Raw genomic sequence first — 20682 nt, forward strand, 5'->3', positions numbered from 1 at the left:
ACATAAGTGGATCCTACGGTACGAGTAGCGATCTAGACTGTTGTACTTGACCGAGAAACCGAGGTAGTATTGCTGCCGAGGGGTTACAGCGTACCGTCATTCTACCAGTCTTGACGGCGAAGGGTTACGTTCTTTTACACAATCCATACACCCACAGGATGGAATGTAATCTGTGGGTAGGTCTGAATTGATAGATAGTATGATGCGAGGCGATCAAAAAGAGGAAGATTTCTGGCCATGTGGGGCTTGGGAGATACAGTGACAAACAATGTTTTGACTGTTTTACGCCGTACGACTATATGAAGTTTACACTGTATTTATCTAAAGGCAAACGACACCTGGCAAGAAAAAGAGCCAACCTGTTATCAGACGATAGATAAGGTAGTTTGTCAGACTTTTCCGTGTTGTTAAATAAGTCTGTGTATAATACCTCAAGGGCAATGAAGCGTGTTTCTAGATTTTGATAGCCTTAACATCACACTATGGCCGAATATATAGAGTTGAGATATGTGTTCCATCTAACCCGTGAATAAGTACCTTTATAATTGATTGAGTACAGCCGCCAAAGTTCATGGTAGTAACATTTCTATGTGATAAGTGATTGAGAATACTATTCGGCTACACGCTCATTCAAAGTAGAATAGGATGGTAAAGTTGTTTATTTTCCTTATATGGAATGTTTTGGGACATCATAAGCACGTTAGTAGAATATTGTTTAGAGAGAGACGTCTCATGGATAATGATTGAGCCCTGATATGATACTCGCATCATTAAGCGTGTTATTGGCATTGCAGCAAAACCTTGCCTTTGAAATTGATCAAATATCAAAGTTCGCCCTCATTCACTTTTCATGGGCTATTCATACATGTTTGGCGTTCAAGCACGTAGATGGACTGCAAAGACACGGTTGGGGTTGTCGAAAGTTAATAAGATGAAGTTGTAGCTTATTTTTGTGATACTAAGTTGGTCATGAAGGCAAAATATCTTACTTGATCAACAATATGCATTTTCACTCTCATATTTCGATCCCGCAGAGGATAGTAATCACCCTTTTGCCCTAATATCTTCGCAGGTTCATCAGTTTCTTTCCAATCTTTTGACTTAACAGGTAGTTGCTATATTAAGATTGCAACACGTAGTTTGTCAGCATGCAGCATCGGGCCGATTAAGCTTCTTACATGCGGCCGCACGAGACATGCATATGTAACATTGTCCTTTTAGGCAGCTGGCTAAATAAGCAATGTTAAAATGTTGTGATTTCAAGGGCATATTTTCTTCGAGAGGGTAAGTTTACATAAGACGAAATGTATCATATCGGGGTATTAACTGGCCGCGTCTGCCTTCTATTGTTCCGAAGATCCCTATCCTGGTAGATCAACATTAAGATTATTTGTGAAGTAGAAGGCATACATCTATATAATGAGGCCCTCGTTGCCGTGGGCATGATGTTGTTCATTCTCGACCGTCATTTTGCGATCAACCCATCCTCTCTTTCAAGCTTAAATAAAGTGTAAATACTAACACTCGAAATGCGGTCTAACCTCTTTGCTCTGGCCTTTGCCGCTATTGGCGTCAGTGCTGCTCCGGCTGCCAACACCACCACCCTCACCGCGGACCAGGCTATAACCATCCTCAAGAGTGTCATTGACTCGCTCCAAGCCGCTGGAGATCTTCGAACCTCTTTGCAGAAAGCCAATCCACAGTTTACCGAGGAAAATGCTGCTTCTCCTTACCAGGTGCGTTCAAAGAAAATGAGGAGTACTGTGGGAGTGGCTAACACCAAAGAAATAGGCTCTTGCAGACAGCTTCATCAGCACATTGAACCTCTTGCCCAGCGGCAACGGTGATGTTGACATTGGCCGCGCCACTGATGCACAAGCGGCTACGATTTGCTCTTTGGTTCCCAAGTTTGAGGCTGCTGGCACTCATGCGAGCGATACGCTTCTCAACGTGCCCGGATTCCAAGACGATAATATTACCCCTGCACGGACGGCGGCACTCAACTTGGGCTTCGCGTTGGATAATCTAGGTGGACAGTTGAACATGTTTCACTGGGGCTTTATCAACTCCGGTGCGGCGCTTACATGTGACAAGGCTACTCAAGATGCCTTTTACACTGTACCCAACCTGCTTATGAATGCTGGCGATGCCATCATATACTAGGAGTAGAAGTTTTACCACAGGTACAAAAGCAGGAACTTGATTTAAATTTTGGATGCGTACTCCGTATATATTCGATTGTTATACCACACGTACCTATACCCTCTTTAGCCTGGCCTCTCTGTTCCCTCTATGGTCTGGATGTCTCCGAAATCGAACCACTCCGTAGTGCCTTTTTTGACCTTCTGCGCTCTGTTTTTGGGCCGTTGAACCTAACTTATGATCTCGTTCAGCTGCTGCACAAGAGTGGTACGCTCCGGCCGACCGGCGGCAAAACCGGAGCGTGCCACTTGTTTTCGGCATTTGCCCTGTGATAATCCCATTGCTATTGGTTTGCGAAATGCGGGGTAAACGATCCACTGCATCTCCCTATTGCTACAAGACGTACGGAGAATAGAGCAGCAGAAGCAGCCTATTTACAGTTTCCGATAAAGTATTTCAAATATTTGCAATGGAATTAAGTTATGGGAATACTGCCGCCGGTCCTATTTTGGTGGAAAATGTAACATGTTGTGCGGTGAATATTGAAGACACTGTACCTGTCTGCCTGTTCCAGTATAGTGATTACGGGTTACATATTGTACACCGAACTTACCGCTGTATTTCGTGCCGCAGAAGCACTCTCATTGCTTTAGCCCGTTAACATGTAGTATCTGGTAATAATTCAGCAGAGGCCGATGCTGACATCGATAACGTTCTCTTTCTCCCTTCGTCGTGAGAGCTATTGAGAGAATATGGTTGTTCATGCATTGCTGGCGGTTCGACTCCCATGCAGCTGTAGCACATGTCCAAAAGTAGCGCTTCAGCCATTGTCGCGAGCAGCCTGCCGTTCAACCGTAACTTTTGCAGTGATCTGGGCAATGTAATGTAAGTGATTATTATCCTCATTTCTAAAATCTTTTGACATCACTTTACTGGTCAGAGAAATTAAAATAGAAAAGACGGCGAAACGCGGATATAGACTCCGGGGATCAAATGAGTTTACGCCGGAAGTTAATGAACAAATGTATCGCCACTTTGCTAGTGACAAGCCATGTTGAGAGTATTTGAGGTAGCGACATGCTGAGATGTCTTCCTGCCAACAAATCCGGGTACTTTTTTCATTTGCCAGCCGCAGGGGCCAATATATGACATAGCTATGAGGGAGAAGATGGCTGAAAGCGCATGTTCCAATGGGATTCGCCATATTCCCCCAGATTCTAGACGCGCCACCCCGGATTAGAGGAGATGGATCATTAAAAGTAGCCAGCTAGACCTAATAAGCACTGGAACTTATTTGACTTTTCGCCCCGCAGTCCTCCAGGTCTCTAGTCCAACATTCTTGTTTGTCCTCTCTTGCGTGAAGTTGCTTCCAGTAACACCTCACTTCCACAACGATGCATGCTAGGGCATGAAATCGGTTCTACAAGCAATGTCCCCTCCAAATAATCAACGAAATCTTTCTCCCTCACTACAATGTCCTCATTGTACCAAAACATTCTCTCGCCCGAGCCACCTCGATCGGCATCAACTAACCCATCTCCCCCCAAGTCTGAAAGCCGTCCTACCATGTCCTCGCTGTGACAAGTCGTTTTCGCGACGCGACGTTTTGTTTCGCCATTTGCGTGCTTCTCATCTAATCAAGCAGCCAAACATCAAACGATCGATGAGAAAGTCGTGTTATCGTTGTGTCATCAAAAAGCGGAAATGCGAACGAGCACGACCCTGTGCAGGCTGCATTGAGTCACAGGTTCCGTGTGAGTACACGTCGTCAGAGTCTGGAGAATTGGGGTTTGAGAACATCGGTGTGCCACATATCTCGAAGAAAGGCTCGCGGCCGCCTCCCTCGGCACAAGAACGGCGAGAACTGGATGATCCCGGCTTCGGTGGTATCTCATCGAGCCTAAGTCCACCTGAAGCTGCACAAGACGAACTTTTCCCACACACCCTACAAACTCCAGTATCTTACTCTGGGGATGAGCTTGCTGCCTCATCCTGCTGCAACGTCTCTCAAGATGGATCCTTTCACTCAATACCTGCAGAATTCTCCCCTACACTCCCGTCTAGCTCAACTATATTTCGCGTTTCACAGTCTGTTGCTGGCGAGATATTTTCTCATGTCAATGACTACATCCCGAGTAACGACGAGGGAATACCCTTAACTTACCCAGTTTCTGGTTTGCCTGACTTTCGAGCGACTGGCCTTGATTGGCTTAGTGTTGATATGCCCAACTTTGGCCTCAACTCCGAACCGTGGGCTATTGCAAGTATGTTGAACGATCCCAGCACCCAGTCGCCCGCCAGTTCGAGTCAATCCGGGCTTGACACGGCGAGAATTACTTCACCCCATTTTTATCGGCCTCGCACCCCGCCAACTGCGATGAGCAGAACAGGAATCTCGGTAAATAGCCACCATCTGCATCCAGTAGACTCCCACTATACAGGACAACCTTGGCCATTCGACCAAGCCCGAGACTCACCTCCCCATCGGTACTCCCTGCCACCTCTGAGAGACATTCTCAGAAGCACTTCGGGCAACCAGAACAAGCGCCTGAACACCCTCGTCTCATTCCTTTCTGACGGTTATCTTCCGAATCTATCGTCAGTTGAAGATAGTAATGCCCCTCAGGTATTTGGCGATTTACACAGACTACTTGATCTTTATTTCTCCCGATTTCATGATATCCAACCAATTATCCACCGGCCAACTTGGAACATGTTTTCTTGTCCAACAATTCTTCTCACCTCAATGGCCTGCGTGGGAGCGTTGCTCTCAGATGATGAACAGGATATAGAGCTTTCTTGGATGCTTAGTGAAATCTGCTTACCAATGATTTCATGGCTGGTAGGTCACCATTGCACTGGACAATGTCAATCAACCGCGATGACACGCGCTGAAAAAAATTATAACACAGGGTGCTACAGATGGAGCGAATTACCGAGACATCTCTTATCTTAACGCTCTTTGCCTCCATCAAATTTACTCCCTTGGATCCGGAAATAGGCAACTTTACCAAAACGCTGACCGTTCCAGAGGTGTTTTAATTGGAAGTTTGCGAGGCATGGGCCTTTTAGGCTCCTCGTCATGGGGTGTCATGGACGAACCCCAAGACAGTACTGAGCTGCCCGGAGCTGAAAGCGACATGAGGCTTTTGAATCGTCAATGGCAATCTTGGGTTAGCCAAGAACATGAATGCAGGGCAGCTTGGGCCGCATTCGAATACGATTGCAGCCTCTGTACTCTTACCAGCCGCCGAGGAGCTATTGATCTAAGCGAACTGCCCCGAAAGCTGCCCTGTAACGAATCATTATGGGGTGCGACCTCAGCACAAGCTTGGTTGGCCCTTCGATCACATCTCAGCATCTCCCCAAGCCTTTCAGATACTTTGAAAGACATATTCTCAGGGAAAGTGATCAGTAATTCCCTGGGGACATGGGCTCGAAGACTTTGCTCGCAGGTCATAGGGCGCCTCTTGTGGGATTTGAAGCAGCTGGAGGTGGTAGCAATGCCGGAGCATTTTGGCCTTGCATCCCTCCTCGGTGCGCACCAACAATCCAAAAAGCTTTTACTGCGCTCTCTTGATCATTTACTTGGCTCCATGGCCTCTCCTTCGAATACTCCTGAACTGATCAGTTACAAGTAAGCTATACCTTTACAGTTCCATAGGAGAACAAGCTAATAGTTAGTAGCATATCTGGCCTTCTTTGCAATTATTCACACCTCTATGCTGCCGAGGATATAATGGATGCCATTATCTACATAGTCCGCCATCATATATCGCAGGATTGTTCAAAGACTCTATATCACGTAAAAGTCGCCCAATTAAGGCTGAAATCTGCATTCGCACAGGACGCTCACAAGGGCAGAATGCTCCTCTGGCACGCGGCACAAATCGTTGGCATCGCTAACGAATACCTGGTGTCGACGCCATGCGAAATCATGCGTCTATTCATGGCTTACATCTTCATACTAGCCTATTCCTCATATGGCCCACGGTTTGCGTCCTCCGCCAGCGATGAATTACCTATCCGGCTAGATCTCCCATGCCATGAGCACACGTCTCGAAGGCGCTCTGTGGCAGACTGGGTTAACGCAGGGGGACCAGCAGGTTTGGGATCTATCAAGAACGTATTTGACGATGGCTGCGTCTCTAATTTAAGTCGTGACGCACAGATCATAATGCAACGATTACGTTGTTGGGGGTTGGCAGGCAAATTTTGCAAAATTCTTCATGTTTTCGAGACTAGGGGTTTTTAGATAGATGTCGTGTCACAGGAGTTTAACCAGCGTAGCTCAACGTTTCCATACTAATAGCACTGAGTAGTATTTACTAAGTAAGATCCATAGCACATGTAGTGAAGTATACAATGCTGGATCAAAAGATAGCGATGCAGTTTGGAGGACTGCTCACCCCACCAGGCATGTTGAGCGGTGATGCAACGACAAAGAATTCCCATCTCTGTTCCTCCTTGCAAATTCGACTGAGCTCCTCCAGATCGAACAGTTCTCCGACAGGCATACCCCAACCAGCAATTAAATACTCGTGAAGAAATACACCGGGCGCATCTCCCTGTTCTCCATTGCGCCGGTATGATTGCTTCGGTGGATAAACCTCGAAGGATATAGCATCACTCGCAACAGCTGAGAATCTTGTATTCCAAATCCATTTTAGAACTTCTTCCGTGCCTTCAACACCTGCATGAAGAGGGTTTGAACTCTGCGCATAAGCAAGCTTATCTGCCGGAGTCATTTTGGTATCCCATTCCTTTGTGACTCCGATGCGAATAAAGAGAATATCACCATGGCGGAATTTGATGTCTTCTTCCCTTGCAATTTCGAGAAGAACCTCTAGTGAAACCCCATGATCCGAAAAGGTGGTGTACTCTATCCCGTGTCGCTCCGCATACGAAACATAGTCAAGGAGCACGCCTCGACCGCATATACCCTGCCTTGCCCAATGTTGTATCCCAATGCGCGTGTTCTTTCGGTCTTCAATTTCTGCCGAAGTGACACCACCATAGAACAGCCGCTGTTTGGGATTATCTTTAGTGGGAAACGGAGCTGAGAAGTGGCGCAGCCCATCCCACTGTGAAGACTGCTGTGGATTGAACACATAGAGGTCATCAAAAGCTGTACCATTAAGGAGGGGAATGATGTGGTGTTGCGCCGGGGCTCGGTTGAAATTGGCGACATCCAGCTTTGTTAAGTCCCAGTTAAGGGATATACGACGACCAGTCTTGATGCATGATGCCGCAGCAGATGCCACGACATCAGGGGTGAGAAGGACAAGGCGACCCAAACCCTCTTCGGCAGATTGAGAAGGAAAAGGCCAGACTTGACGGGGATTCGGGAGACGGTCGAAAGGTAGGGAATTCAGGTTAACAGGAGTCTCTGGGGATTCCTGTAACAACACAATGGGCTCAATATCTGATACAGAACGCGTATGCATCTTTTTGATATAGTTTCGAGAGAGGTTTAATAAGGTAGCTTACGATGTTAGCATCGCATTCGTGATGAAAAGGTATTTATTGGGCTGTCATGATGTCCTTCAAATTCCTGTCTCATTCCAAGGACCTTTACTGCAACCCCCCGCTTCTCCGCAAATTAACAGACGGAAGCTATTTGCTCCCAAGGCGGAGTGTACCACCTCGCCTACGTGTTGGCGTGGTATCCCCACCTCCAGCATTTCAATAGAGTGGTACGCTCCGCGCGGCTTGCCACTGAGCTGTGCGCACTTGGCGCAATGGTTTCATGTTGCGTTACCACGTTTGATTAGTCCAGAACGTGTGTGACCAGAGCGATGCATTTACATTCCTCCCATCCTGTCTCAGGAGTATAATGATTCCATGAATCCCCTTCTGCCCCTTTACGTCTTTCTTTAACACTTGCACACACAGTTGGCAAATATACCAAAGTAAAGAAAACGAAAGCGACTGTAGTATATGATATTGGTCGCGACTGGGCCGGACAGTGTTGAGTCAGCGTCTTCAAAATGGTCGTCTCTCATGCTACACTCTATAATCGCCTAGTGAACATCGCGGTCGCTTTCGGGTCTCTTGTAAGTCTTCCGCTCCTAGATCAAGTATGTTAGAAGATTCTAAGTTGTTAGACATACGGGTATTGCTCTTCCATTATTGGAAGTACGATAGGCCAACCGGGGTGGTATGCCTACTTTGATCTTCCCGCAAGTGGCACTCCGGGTTATGCAACGAAAACTACTTCGACAATTGCCACCGCCAATGGTATATACAGCGCGGGTGGTGCTATCGGCTCTCTATTTATTATGTGGGCAGCATCGGCCCTAGGAAGGAAGCGATCAATCCAAATTGGGGGACTCTTCGCTCTTCTAGGAGGCGCTCTCCAAGGGGGTGCCGTGAGTATCGGGTACGCTGACTTCACTCCACTATTGACAACAAATAAACACGAAAGACAATAAGCTAATCGTTTTCCCATTTAATAATCTCAAGCATGTTTCAGGCAGGACGCTTTCTGGCAGGTGTAGGCATTGGCATCCTGGTAACAGTATGCCCTATGTATATGAGCGAGTTGGCGCCGCCTGAGAAGCGCGGCTGGCTGGTCGGTCACCACGCAATTTTCGTTGTCTTCGGATATATGCTTTCCAGTTGGCTTGGATTTGCGTGCTACTTTGCCACGGCTCAACGGCCGGACTTTGCATGGCGCTTCCCTCTCTGCATGCAATGCTTTGGCCCTCTGGTGCTGCTAACAGCCTCATTTTGGATCCCAGAATCACCTCGGTGGCTTTTGCAAAAAGGCAAGCTAGAAGAAGCATGGATAGTTGTGTTGAATCTCAGAAGGTCGCCAGAAGACCAAGAAAATATGGCTGCGAAAGAGGAACTCTACCAGATCCGAGCCCAGATTGCACTTGACGCTGCGAGGCTACAGGCTATTGGATGCGGGCCATGGATGGCGGTGATCAAGAAGAAGAGTTATCGGAAAAGAATGATTATTGGATTTCTAACTCAATGGGGTGCTGAATTTGCTGGACCTCTTATCATTGTGAGTCTACTCATCTTTGCTGTTGATACACGTTGCTAATTTGGTAGAATAATTACTCGGTCATATTATACACCAATTTGGGACAAACGGGTTACATGCCTCTATTGCTATCCGCACTCTGGCTCACCACCGCCGGCTTGATTTACAATCCATTTGGCGCCTGGCTACATGACAAAGTCAATTCACGAAGGTGGATGTTTATGGTTGGTCTATTTGGCTGCTTAATTACCACCAGTGGGCTTGCAGCCTGTGTGGCCCAATTCGCAGGGACATCGAACAAGGCTGGCAATGCAGCAGGAGTATTCTTCATTTTTCTATACCTTGCGTTTCAAGGGTATGCTATTTTATATGATTCTACAAATCCCTCCACCCTTAGATAAAAGACCCTTGACTAACGGATGCTGACAGAACCGGGTGTGATACAACGATGTATATATATGTCGCCGAGATCTTTCCCACCGAAATTCGTCCAATTGGCATGGGGTTTTCACTTTTCGGCCAATTCTCTAGTACTATCATTCTACTACAAACTGCACCGATTGGAATCGTCAATGTTGGCTGGAAATACTATCTTGTCATCATCGTCTGGTGTATCTTCTTCATCCCAGTTGTGTATTTCTTCTTTCCCGAAACAGCCAAACTGTCGTTGGAGGAAATTTCGGCGCGCTTCGGGGACGATGTTGCAGTTCATGTTACTGACGTCCCAGATGATGAGCGCAGAGAGCTGGATGACTTTTTAAAAGGAAAAGATGTTGTTCATTTGGAGGAATCACGAGACCCAAGTGGCGGTGGTAGCATAAAGTCTTAGCAAGAACGAGATTAGCTATATCGCCGCATACATGTGGCTTGTATTCGCCAAATATTAATAGGATATATAGCAATGGTTAAAATATAATATTGAAAGACCTCTCTTGCGCCGACTATAGTATGGTATGATCTTTTAAATTGGTGCGGTATCAGTGGTGGTGATAACCCAGGCGTTGATGTGGTGATTGTCCCTTGGCTGTACCGCCGTCGCACCTCAGATGATAGCGTAGCCAATTATATGCTGCGGAAATTCTCCATTGGGAATTCGACCCAAACACTGAAACATGTCTACTTTTCTACCACGCTTAGAGCAATGCTTCCTGCGGCATGCAGCAAGATATCTTCTTCTCACTCTCTTTAGGAGACTAGGGTCGCATTTTTATCATTGGCAAATATTTGTCCCCATCCATCTACGATCTGGTAGGTCTAGAAATAACCACAGGAGTAGTAAACAAGAGCATGCGTAATCACGGCACTCTCTTCAAGATGTAGCTTGCTGTTAGTCTTGCTCAGATACAGGAGTCTCTGCTAGTATGCTGTCACTAAACAAACAGTTTTCTCAATTCGATTTGCCTCGTCCAGGCGTTTTTTTTTCATCAATGGTACTTTCTACGGTTTAACCTCTACCTAGCAGTAAAGTTTTCAGAACTACAATGGACAAGACTTGGACAATTAGATCTCATTCCTTTAATTGGCCTCTAATTCCATAAGGAAACTAGTCATTACTCGTTATATGTTATGAGTCCCTATGACAAAGGATTCCAGGTAACTTGTAGAGAGATTGCCTGGGGACTCGTAAATACGGTCCCCTGTGTTTGTCCAGTTGGGACTTCAGTGGCATAGAAAGTTGATGATCCATCCAATGTCAAGTGCGCGCCATCATAGGCAAAGCTGCTGCCGGTGGAGATGGAGGTATCGCAACTAAAGGAAGAGTCGCTCAAAACTGCACACTTGCCCTTACTAGAGCTTAGAGAAAATGTCGTGCCGTCAGCGTTTGGCGTAGCAGTGTACGTAGCTGGGGTACCGCCGCCACGATACCACGCCCCCTTGCTGATGAGGAACCCAGGACTCGTTGTGCTAGTAGTGTCAACGTATAGGTAAGCCTTGCCGGAAAGGACACCCGCCGGTATGGTTGGGCGTGTGGTGCTTGTGCTTGTAGCCGACTTGGTGGTTGTCGTCGATGTAGGGGTGCTATACTTCGGCAAATATTTAATTCCGGTTTTGGGACAGGTAGAGGGTGCGCCAACGGGGTCAACAGGGACAAACACTCCTGTCTGGACAGAACCACGGACGTTGTATTGATACCATAACTCGTCAAGCTCACCATTCTTGTTGCAGTTGATGATGACGTTGTGGCCGAATTGCGCAGTAAGAGCATCCTGGATTGCAGCTAGAGTATACGTGGTTGTTGACGACGGCAAGATGCCAGCTGCGGCAAGCCAATCATATGAGGGGAGAGTTTGGAACAGAGTGACAGTCCTCTTGAAAAAGTCACCGACTTCCTGAGTAGGCTGGTAATTGGGGTAGCATCTGGGTTCAAGAGTGCTGATGCATGTACCATGCTTGCCAAATTCGTGCTCCCAAAAGCTCTCATCGTTGCCTGTATAATCTTTCCAGTATATTTGCATATACTCCAGAGTACAAGGATCTTGCTCCTCAAGGATTGCGGTGATATTGGTGTATTCTCTGGAAGTATCACAATATTGTTCATAGGTTCCATCGCAATTATCGGGCCTGCGCAGGCGGTCAGTAGAATGTTCAAAAAACGCGTCTTCTTTTAGCAGAATCTGTTGGCTTTTTACCAGAGGCCATGGATGGTCCACGAGTTATTGGGCCCAGTCGATGGGTTAGTGTCCCAAAATTGTGTTTGAAGGAGTTGGCCACCAGGGTAGTTGAAGCGACAAGTATCAGCCACAGCCGAGATATTGTGACAGCTCAACGGCATGGCGCATGAGACAGAGGCTGCCATCACGGAGCCAACGCTCAGGGCCGCCCCAACCAGCACTTGTCCCAATCCCATTGTTCCGAGCAGTCAAGGAATGGCCGTTTTGAGATAAAGAGCTACCGTTGGAATTCTTTTTTTTTTAACCAGCAAGACCTGCCCCTTATAAACAGCTGAAAGCTTTTCACTCTTGTGGTCTAGCCCCCATTGGATAGAACTATTGTTCAAAGCTTACGGCTGCATGTTCCGCTAAGAATTGATTTGCCAAGAGCTGGTACGCCAAGAGCTAGATAGCAAATCCCCACGTGTCAATTTTTTGAACTTCCCTTCGCAGTTAGGTCAACCGATAGCAGGAAGGTAAACAGATATACATGTATTATTACCACTTAGCTAACAGAATTCTTTATCAAGCATTGGACCTTTTGCTAATCGCTCAATATTGACTATGAGTTTAATATTCTCGTTGTGGGCTCTCCAGTAATGCACGGCCTTGGATTACTCGACGGCTAGCCAGCTAAAAGCTTACAACCCCACTGCTAAAACCTATGGAATATCAAGCGCACAGCAATTATTTCTCCGTTGTATAGTATTATAGAGAGGTTGAATTGGCCGAATGCGGGTATGCATTTATTTGTCCTTGCATGTTTCAAAGGAATAAAATCGCTAGCTTGTTTCCTAAGATTCATCGCGCATCTGTTACTACGCAAGCTCCGATATAGGATTAAATCCAGGCGCATTCACAACCTTATTTAAACATCAAAATATACTAGCCAAGCCGCTTGATAAATGGAGAAATATGTGTAGGTCAGGACGATTTGATTGCCCGCGTAAACTATTGATCCCGTTACGCTACAGCTCTTTGTTAATTCCCATCAGGAAACAGCATGTAAATTCCGGCACACCGTACTGACCAGCCGGATATACTTCTCTTTTTAGGCTTAGACGACCTAACTGATCTACGAACCATAGTGGCGTTCACATAAAGTTTGCATATACGTCGCAGTAGAATATTAAGCTTATTTTATACTTGTTCTACTGGTGTTTCAAGTTGCATCAGTATATCGAGGAGAAATCTAGTGGCATGATAAGTCGAAGGTGACACGACACGAACGCGAGTGTGCCTCAGTAGAGGACTAAGAGATCTAACAGTGCTATTCTTTACCTCAAGATATCGTCGCGTTGGGTATGGCGCATGAATCAGGCCATTAACTCATTCATACACGAGACCCCATTTTCATGAATAGATCTGGGCAAAGAAACATAATGTAATCTTCAACAATTCGATATAATTTGACGCCAAATTTCTTCTCTACGGTGCTAGCAGGATATAGCGCACGGTAGGATATGTTTTGTCTGTAATTTATAGCTAGGCCCTCACGACTTCGCTTCTTCCGCTTCTTATTATCCTTCTAAAAAACAGGCGACAAGGATATAGAGCAGACAGTATGTAATTTCATTGCAGCTGCCTTTAAACAATAAGATTGAGCTTGTGCTTTAATCAGCAGTATCGCATTTACCCCTCGTGATGGCTTCGAAGATATGTCAACAACGTTTGCTTTTTTGTAATGGCAACGCAATTCCGCGCAATGTCGTTCTTAACTCTGGTACCAATAATAGGATACAGGCAATGCAGCTATTCCACCCACAAGCCCCCCATCCTTCTTCTTCAATGTAACCCTGCCCTCCCCATACTGCTTTTGGAAACCATCTGTCACACATGCACCGCTATATGGGATGCATATCCAGGTAGAGAGCACAGATACGCCACGTGGAGGAACAGTTGGTTACATGTAATCAGCACCCGACACTATATTCTCCACTGATGTGAATACCGGGAATCGCCGATATCCGTCTTTCATCTTCTGAATGAGCCGCTAGACCATTTCTGCCATCGGTCACAAGAATTGTATGAAGATAATCCATTCTCTATCCGTCCCATAAGGCCATGTATTATCTCAATTATCTCAAGAATACACTATCGTCTCGTTGTACAGTATGAAAGGTGGAAGCCTACCTAGTATCCAAGAAACGAAACGTGGGGCAATTAGCTATTGGGGTAGCGCTAAAGGCTGGCTCCCCATCACCCGCCTAGAAAAAAAAAGCCCGGGGGTTAGCTCCGTACCTCATCCTTTGACATCCGATGTCGAATTGTATGGGTACTCAATATCTTGGAGGGATGGAGAAAGGAAGAACTTTGATCTATTTGAAGCTATATGCGTCGCATAGGCTGGGCTAGTGGCCTGGTATTTCTGCCCGTTAGCATTAGCTTGGTACACCGATAACTTTCTCCGTATTAAAGACCTGTCTGTGACTCTATTTATGCGCTGTTACGTATATGGGGCTTCAACTATGAACTTTTACGTTCATATGTGAGTAGTCAAATGTGCTGCTGCACCTAGTACTCTAGGAACATGTACTTTAGTTTGAATAGAATACTGCACAGGTATTAAAGTATATGGCGATATAGAAAATGATGGCGGATGTGGATGGAGTGCATTTCACGTTACGTTCTCCCTCGCCCACGTAGTATTAAGACCTATGACCATCTCAAGACTGTTCCGTAAAACTACATATAGGTTACTAAACCAAATTGAGTTGCTCTACATAGGTATCTTTCGTCAGAAAGCAATTGACACGTATCCCCTCCAAAGCCCGGTAAGCACATTAAGTATATATCTCTATTTCCATGTATCATAATGGTCTTTGCTATTCTCAGGAACCAGAGTTCGCTCCTCCAAATTAATTTAGCGCCGAGGTACCCTCTCTTTCTGGCATCTGTATAACCGTCACTATTGCATGTGTATGTGTGAGGACAGCCAAGATGACACTAGGATATATAAAGAAGATATGTTGGTAGTATTGCATCTTGGAATCTTTCTCGATGGGAGTGGGTCTGTTGCATATAGTGTGTCAACAAAACTTCAGAAATGAGTATTATATGTACGCCGTTCAACAATGAACATGCGAGGCGAAATGCTCCGTAAATATTGTCCGCCAGTCGCTATAACAATAGCTTAATTGCTTTTCTGAATGTTTAAAACAAATACTGCACTATGATAATACTTTACAACTAGATCAGAGGGCTGTATTAGTGTATCTAGCAAGGGGTTTTCGGACACTTGTAAAATCACATGCAAATTCAGATATCCATCAATACATGTACATATTACGCGACTTTAAAAGAAGCCGTTTATTTCATTGGATAGGATCTCCCGCATTGCGATTAGCTTCTCTACGCAGAAGCTTTAGTTAGATCTTGCGAATGACTTCAATGAGCAATAAATGCTCTCCGCTTATTATCATCTTTACCTTTTCTGTTAAAAAAAAAGTTTCCGGTTTTCTACGTTAAGTGATATATAAAGGCAACCGTTTATCGCTCCCACATGTCCAATAGCTAGTTACCCTGGATATATTCTTACCAAGAACCACCGGGCAGACTTATGAAGAAGGTTACCAAACCTGAACTTCAGAAGGCACTATGGTTTGTAATTCTTAATCCATTTACGGTATCACTCCTTCATGAACAAGTCGCTAGTGTCTCGCAAGACGACCGAGTAGCCACTCTTCCCTCTTCTAGTATGAAGTTCAAACTACTCAACAAGTACAACTATAATTTTATAACATGCGGTCTATTGGCAACGCATAACATCTCCACCACGTTTGCATTAATGTTAGCAAAGCAAAGGCACCTTTGGGAAAAGTGCTATACGCTTGCAATCGCGGTCGCAAAAATAGTTCTTCTGCCAACCTAGATAGCTCTGAAAGATGTCTAATTGTATGAGAAGTATCGCTACGAGAGTTCTATTTGATATGGTATCAAAAGCAGGCCATCAGTGGAGCATACTTTTTGTACGACTTGCTTTATTCATTTCGACAACTTCTCGTAATTCGCCACATGAAGACATTTCGCTCACATGGAAGAATATTGGCGTCATTGCTGTATATCCCAAGCTATGTCAGCTAAGCTTAGCCTGTTAACCTCACAGGCTATTACAATAGTCTTATTCCGAGATGGGCCACGATATTGCGTAACATATCGCACACCATGCCCTCCAAAGATCGGTCATGCTGCGAGGTAGTATTTGAAGAGACTTGCTAACGGCTATTCTGTTTGGTAGTCTTTCTCCCTCGGACCGACCGCATATTAGGTTGTCTTTGTGAAAACACCAATGTATTGTCATGTAGGGATCAAACGTATTAGCCTCTATTGGATGTTCCATTCCGCATTCAGTAACCACAGCATACTAAGTTGACCTTCACTCACCCGTTATGGCATGGATTGGAGCATCACGCACAGACTATGGATTTTTTTAGCCGCAACCTCTGGCTATATTATGTGCAATGCTACGTTTTGTATAATGGCGGTGCATTCTGCCAGCTTATTTAATGGGTAATATGTATTGAGGCGGAGACGGAGTTTATTAGCCGCCAGTCAAGGCTATGCATGTTGCAGATTCGCCGGGCTTTACCCTGTGATGCCGAATGCTACATGGCTATGACACCTTGGGGCAAGTAGACAGAGACATTGCCATGACTATATAATGGGTTGTATCATACCAAAAACATTCTACCATGATCCCACGCAGTCTCAACACCAGCAGCTTCAAAGGAGATCATCATGGTTGTAGGCATTCTTGCGACTCTGGCCGCGCTGGCCACATTGGCAGCTGGCGTTCCCCTCGAGGAACGACAGTCTTGCTCAAGTGTTTGGTATAGCACCAAGTGTTTCCTTCTATGTAGAAAAAAACAATACTAACTCATATCTAGGGGTCAATGTGGTGGCCAAAACTGGGCTGGACCGTTCTGCTGTGCCTCCGGAAGCACTTGCGTGTTTTCCAATGACTATTACTCCCAGTGTATTCCTGGCGCGGCAAGCTCAAGTTCTTCCACTCGCGCTTCGTCGACAACTTCTCGGGCGTCAGCAACGTCGACTAGGTCGAGTTCTTCAACACCCCCTCCTGCTTCTTCGACTGCACCACCGCCGCCAGTGGGATCGGGAACGGCAACATACCAGGGTAACCCCTTTTCTGGAGTCACGCCTTGGGCCAATTCCTTTTATGCCTCTGAAGTCAGCACTTTGGCAATTCCAAGTTTGACAGGAGCTATGGCTACCGCTGCGGCCGCTGTGGCAAAGGTGCCATCTTTCATGTGGCTGTAAGTACTCTTGACTGGACACAATATTTCAGCGTATTAATAGCTGTTGCAGAGACACTCTGGACAAGACTTCTTTGATGAGCTCGACGTTGTCGGATATCCGTGCAGCAAACAAGGCTGGAGGCAACTACGCTGGACAATTTGTTGTCTACGACCTGCCTGATCGTGACTGTGCTGCCGCTGCTTCTAATGGTGAATATTCCATCGCTGATGGTGGCGTGGCCAAATACAAGAACTACATCGATACCATTCGCGGAATCGTCACCACCTTTTCCGACATTCGTATCCTTTTGGTTGTCGGTAAGAGCTCCAAGACGAATGTTCTCTAGAGTCCATGCTAACTATGTCTTCGTCCAGAGCCCGACTCTCTTGCCAACCTGGTTACTAACCTCGCCACTCCGAAGTGTTCAAACGCCCAAGCCGCATACCTGGAATGTATTAATTACGCCATCACGCAGCTGAACCTTCCAAACGTTGCGATGTACTTGGACGCGGGCCACGCTGGATGGCTTGGCTGGCCAGCAAATCAAGACCCAGCCGCCCAGTTGTTCGCAAATGTTTACAAGAATGCATCATCTCCCCGAGCCGTCCGTGGACTGGCCACTAACGTGGCTAACTACAATGCGTGGAACATTTCTACTGCCCCTTCATACACTCAAGGAAACGCTGTTTACAATGAGAAGCTGTATATTCACGCCATCGGACCCCTTCTTGCCAACCACGGCTGGTCAAACGCTTTCTTCATCACTGACCAAGGTCGATCTGGTAAGCAGCCGACCGGGCAGCTCGAGTGGGGTAACTGGTGCAACGCTGTTGGCACTGGATTTGGTATCCGTCCTTCTACCAATACTGGAGACTCGCTGTTGGATTCCTTCGTTTGGATCAAACCAGGTGGCGAGTGCGATGGCACTAGCAATAGCAGTGCACCACGATTTGATTATCACTGCGCTTCTGCAGACGCTTTGCAGCCAGCACCTCAAGCCGGTTCTTGGTTCCAGGCTTATTTCGTGCAGCTTCTCACGAACGCGAACCCGTCATTCCTGTAGGTCTATTGATCGTGGGGCTTTATATAAATGTGTTCGGATGATTGAGTTTCTATTTGGTGGACCCTATATATATTTCAGGTACCAGCCGCTGGTCGATAGATCAGAAATACATAACTTGATGGCAGATGATCTATGGTCAACATCAAAATCTCTTATGTGCTTTAAGTTCTTTCTTTGGACACAGCATTCTCCAGTTTAGTGCAGTTTAGCTGCCAATCCATTAGACACCTGCAAAATTGCTGGCAACATCTACCAATTGTGGCCAGTGTAAAATCTATTCTGGATCAATTGTTTAAGCTACAACTCCAAAGTTTGTCGTTTCCCAGTCTATTTACCTCTTGAAGTTCTCCATGACAAATAGTTATTTGTAGTGAAAATCCCAAATCTGCTGGCCATTACCAGACTTGAGCCCCAGATTACCAGTCTCGCGATATCGATGGTTTTTTTACTTGATAATGATGCCAAATAAAGAGATTTAGCTGCAATGATAAGTATCGCTCCTTTGCAGAAACGACTCGCTCGTTTACTCATATCAGTAACAGCTCTGCTTGGACGCCTGGCGCTAATGAGTGTGCTCATAATAACCTCGCTTGCTTGGTCTAAACTCAGATCCTTTGAAGGCTTTCCGAATGCGGCGAGAGATTTCTTCTCAAGGTGGTATGTATATGGGCGAGTTGTTGCATGGATTGAGTGCGCTATCAGGAGCCCAATTGGCGAGGTGTTGTATCGCATCAAGTGGAAGAATCTGTTACGCATCTGATGCGCATTTTGCGCGCCCATTTCCAGTGTGATTTTGCCGGTATGGATTTGCCCAAGAATATTATCGATAGCATCTCCAACGGCCTGATGGTACTCTTTGCGAACACGGTTGTCATGGATGATCCATTGGCTAAGAACGATGAAGATTCCTTCACAAAGGTTGAAGCCAGTGACTGAGAAGGGCTGAAAGATTTTATCAACTGGATAATCCTCCATCTGCAGTGCATCGACCACCTGATTCATGTGGAGTTTTAATAGCTGTTTCTGAGAGCATGATACGAGATCTATTTCTAATATTCATCCCACGACGCTCGCGATGCAAAAATTTTCAAGAAACCCCTAGCGTGCGCCGGATGTATTTTCGAACCCCCCCGGAGGTTGTTCGCAACGGCGTAAGCACAATGTCCAATCCGCTAAACAAGCCCCCACTCATCAGATATGATACGGGCAGGCATTCAATAAACATCTCATTGCTGATGTATGCTTAAATAAATCCTTCCGAATATGCACCACTAGGCAATACCTTGCTCACACCACTGGGAAGATCACAGTCGCTGACATAATAACGTAAACCGCACATCATGCATCAATTGAGGGAACGGAAGTCTGAAACTGTTGCCGTAAAGGTACATGTGCATATTGATGTCCTGCTAGACGAAAGTTGTCCTCATTACATCTCTTTTATAGCTAAACGATTACGCTCAGATTCGTTATTATGAACTTATCCATTGAAGTATTAAAACAGTTATGTCACGTTGCTCAAAGACTCATTAGCTCTTTTACATAATAACATCCATACAACTTGATTGTGATGAGCATGCGTCTGCTCGCTAAAGTACTCCCTATGCTAACCACTTAGCACTCTTCGCTTGACCATTGTTGAAAGTAAAGCAGTTGTAACCGTCTCCCAGCTCACTTGCCACTCCCGTAATCTCATTTACGCAATTTTCGTCACTATAAAATGACACAGGTTGCTGAACATTGTCGAATTGGCTGCCTCTGTACTGAGCACTGGCAAACGCCGCAGTAGAGCTTGTACAGTCGCCTGGGTTAACAATTGTAGTCCCAACAACGATTCCACCAGCACATCTGGCATTGGTATACGAGTCAAAGAGCACAGGGTTCTGTGCAAAGACAGCTGAGCAAGCTGAGAGAAGACATAGAATCTGGATGGAGTTAGGTAATTTTGATGCAGAAAAGGGAGAGAGGATAGAAAACATGGAGGTACAATTACATACGGCTTTTTGCATTTTGTCAGTGGAGTCTTCGTAACAGCGTGATATGAGATCGATAATTGTTTACACTTAATGGAAGAGAGATGTAATGTCTGTTTCTCTCTCCGGTAGAGAATATATAGTGTATTTATAGATGCCGCTTCTTGCGTGAAATATAATATGTACCCACGCAAATAAACACTACCCAAGAATAAAATGTATTACGGAAGAAATATCTGTCCGGTCAGCGTAGTATTGACTAAAATCCCGGTCCATTTACCCCATACTTTCTGTAGAAGGCAAGGAACAGACAAGACAAATCATAATTCCAGATACATTCGCAATCAAGTTTTCTAATGATTTATGCGGCAACAGCAAGGTTTAACGGGATTTTGCCGCAATCTCGGCTCGGTACATATCCCAAGACAGGAATGGTATCCGATGCAACAATGCAAACTGGGTACTGTATGTGTTACGGCCCAATCAAATACAGGTATGTGCAAAGAACAGCTAGCCCAATCAGGATGAAACATTTACCAGTGAGGCATAAGAGGAGAGGCAGAGGTTAGTTTACAACTAAGAACATCGTGTAGTGAGCCACTC

General features: G+C 45.7%; 5 protein-coding genes across 5 annotated transcripts; 3 read left to right on the plus strand and 2 right to left on the minus strand.

Annotated features, from left to right (window-relative positions):
• Positions 1-1529: 1529 nt before the first annotated feature.
• Positions 1530-2163, plus strand: Triagg1_8408 (uncharacterized protein; the record flags this gene model as incomplete). Its single annotated transcript, XM_062903252.1, has 2 exons — positions 1530-1736; positions 1792-2163. 2 exons carry the CDS (start codon positions 1530-1532, stop codon positions 2161-2163), a joined length of 579 nt encoding a protein of 192 aa, XP_062752601.1.
• A 4352-nt stretch (positions 2164-6515) lies between these two features.
• Triagg1_8409 (uncharacterized protein) lies at positions 6516-7589 on the minus strand (the record flags this gene model as incomplete). The annotated part of the gene is made up of 1 exon (XM_062903253.1): positions 6516-7589. The coding sequence occupies one exon, from the start codon at positions 7587-7589 to the stop codon at positions 6516-6518; it is 1074 nt and encodes a 357-aa protein (XP_062752602.1).
• A 543-nt stretch (positions 7590-8132) lies between these two features.
• Triagg1_8410 (uncharacterized protein) lies at positions 8133-9965 on the plus strand (the record flags this gene model as incomplete). Its single annotated transcript, XM_062903254.1, has 5 exons — positions 8133-8198; positions 8250-8524; positions 8608-9157; positions 9205-9491; positions 9566-9965. The coding sequence occupies 5 exons, from the start codon at positions 8133-8135 to the stop codon at positions 9963-9965; spliced, it is 1578 nt and encodes a 525-aa protein (XP_062752603.1).
• A 745-nt stretch (positions 9966-10710) lies between these two features.
• Positions 10711-11984, minus strand: Triagg1_8411 (uncharacterized protein; the record flags this gene model as incomplete). The annotated part of the gene is made up of 2 exons (XM_062903255.1): positions 10711-11698; positions 11767-11984. The coding sequence occupies 2 exons, from the start codon at positions 11982-11984 to the stop codon at positions 10711-10713; spliced, it is 1206 nt and encodes a 401-aa protein (XP_062752604.1).
• A 4540-nt stretch (positions 11985-16524) lies between these two features.
• Triagg1_8412 (CAZyme family GH6) lies at positions 16525-19042 on the plus strand (the record flags this gene model as incomplete). The annotated part of the gene is made up of 6 exons (XM_062903256.1): positions 16525-16616; positions 16674-17060; positions 17113-17360; positions 17418-18102; positions 18727-18763; positions 18809-19042. 6 exons carry the CDS (start codon positions 16525-16527, stop codon positions 19040-19042), a joined length of 1683 nt encoding a protein of 560 aa, XP_062752605.1.
• Between the last annotated feature and the right edge of the window lie 1640 nt (positions 19043-20682).

This window comes from Trichoderma aggressivum (genome assembly GCF_033847375.1).
Source record: "Trichoderma aggressivum f. europaeum strain CBS 100526 chromosome Unknown scaffold_041, whole genome shotgun sequence".
In the NCBI taxonomy this organism is placed as follows: Eukaryota; Fungi; Ascomycota; class Sordariomycetes; order Hypocreales; family Hypocreaceae; genus Trichoderma; species Trichoderma aggressivum.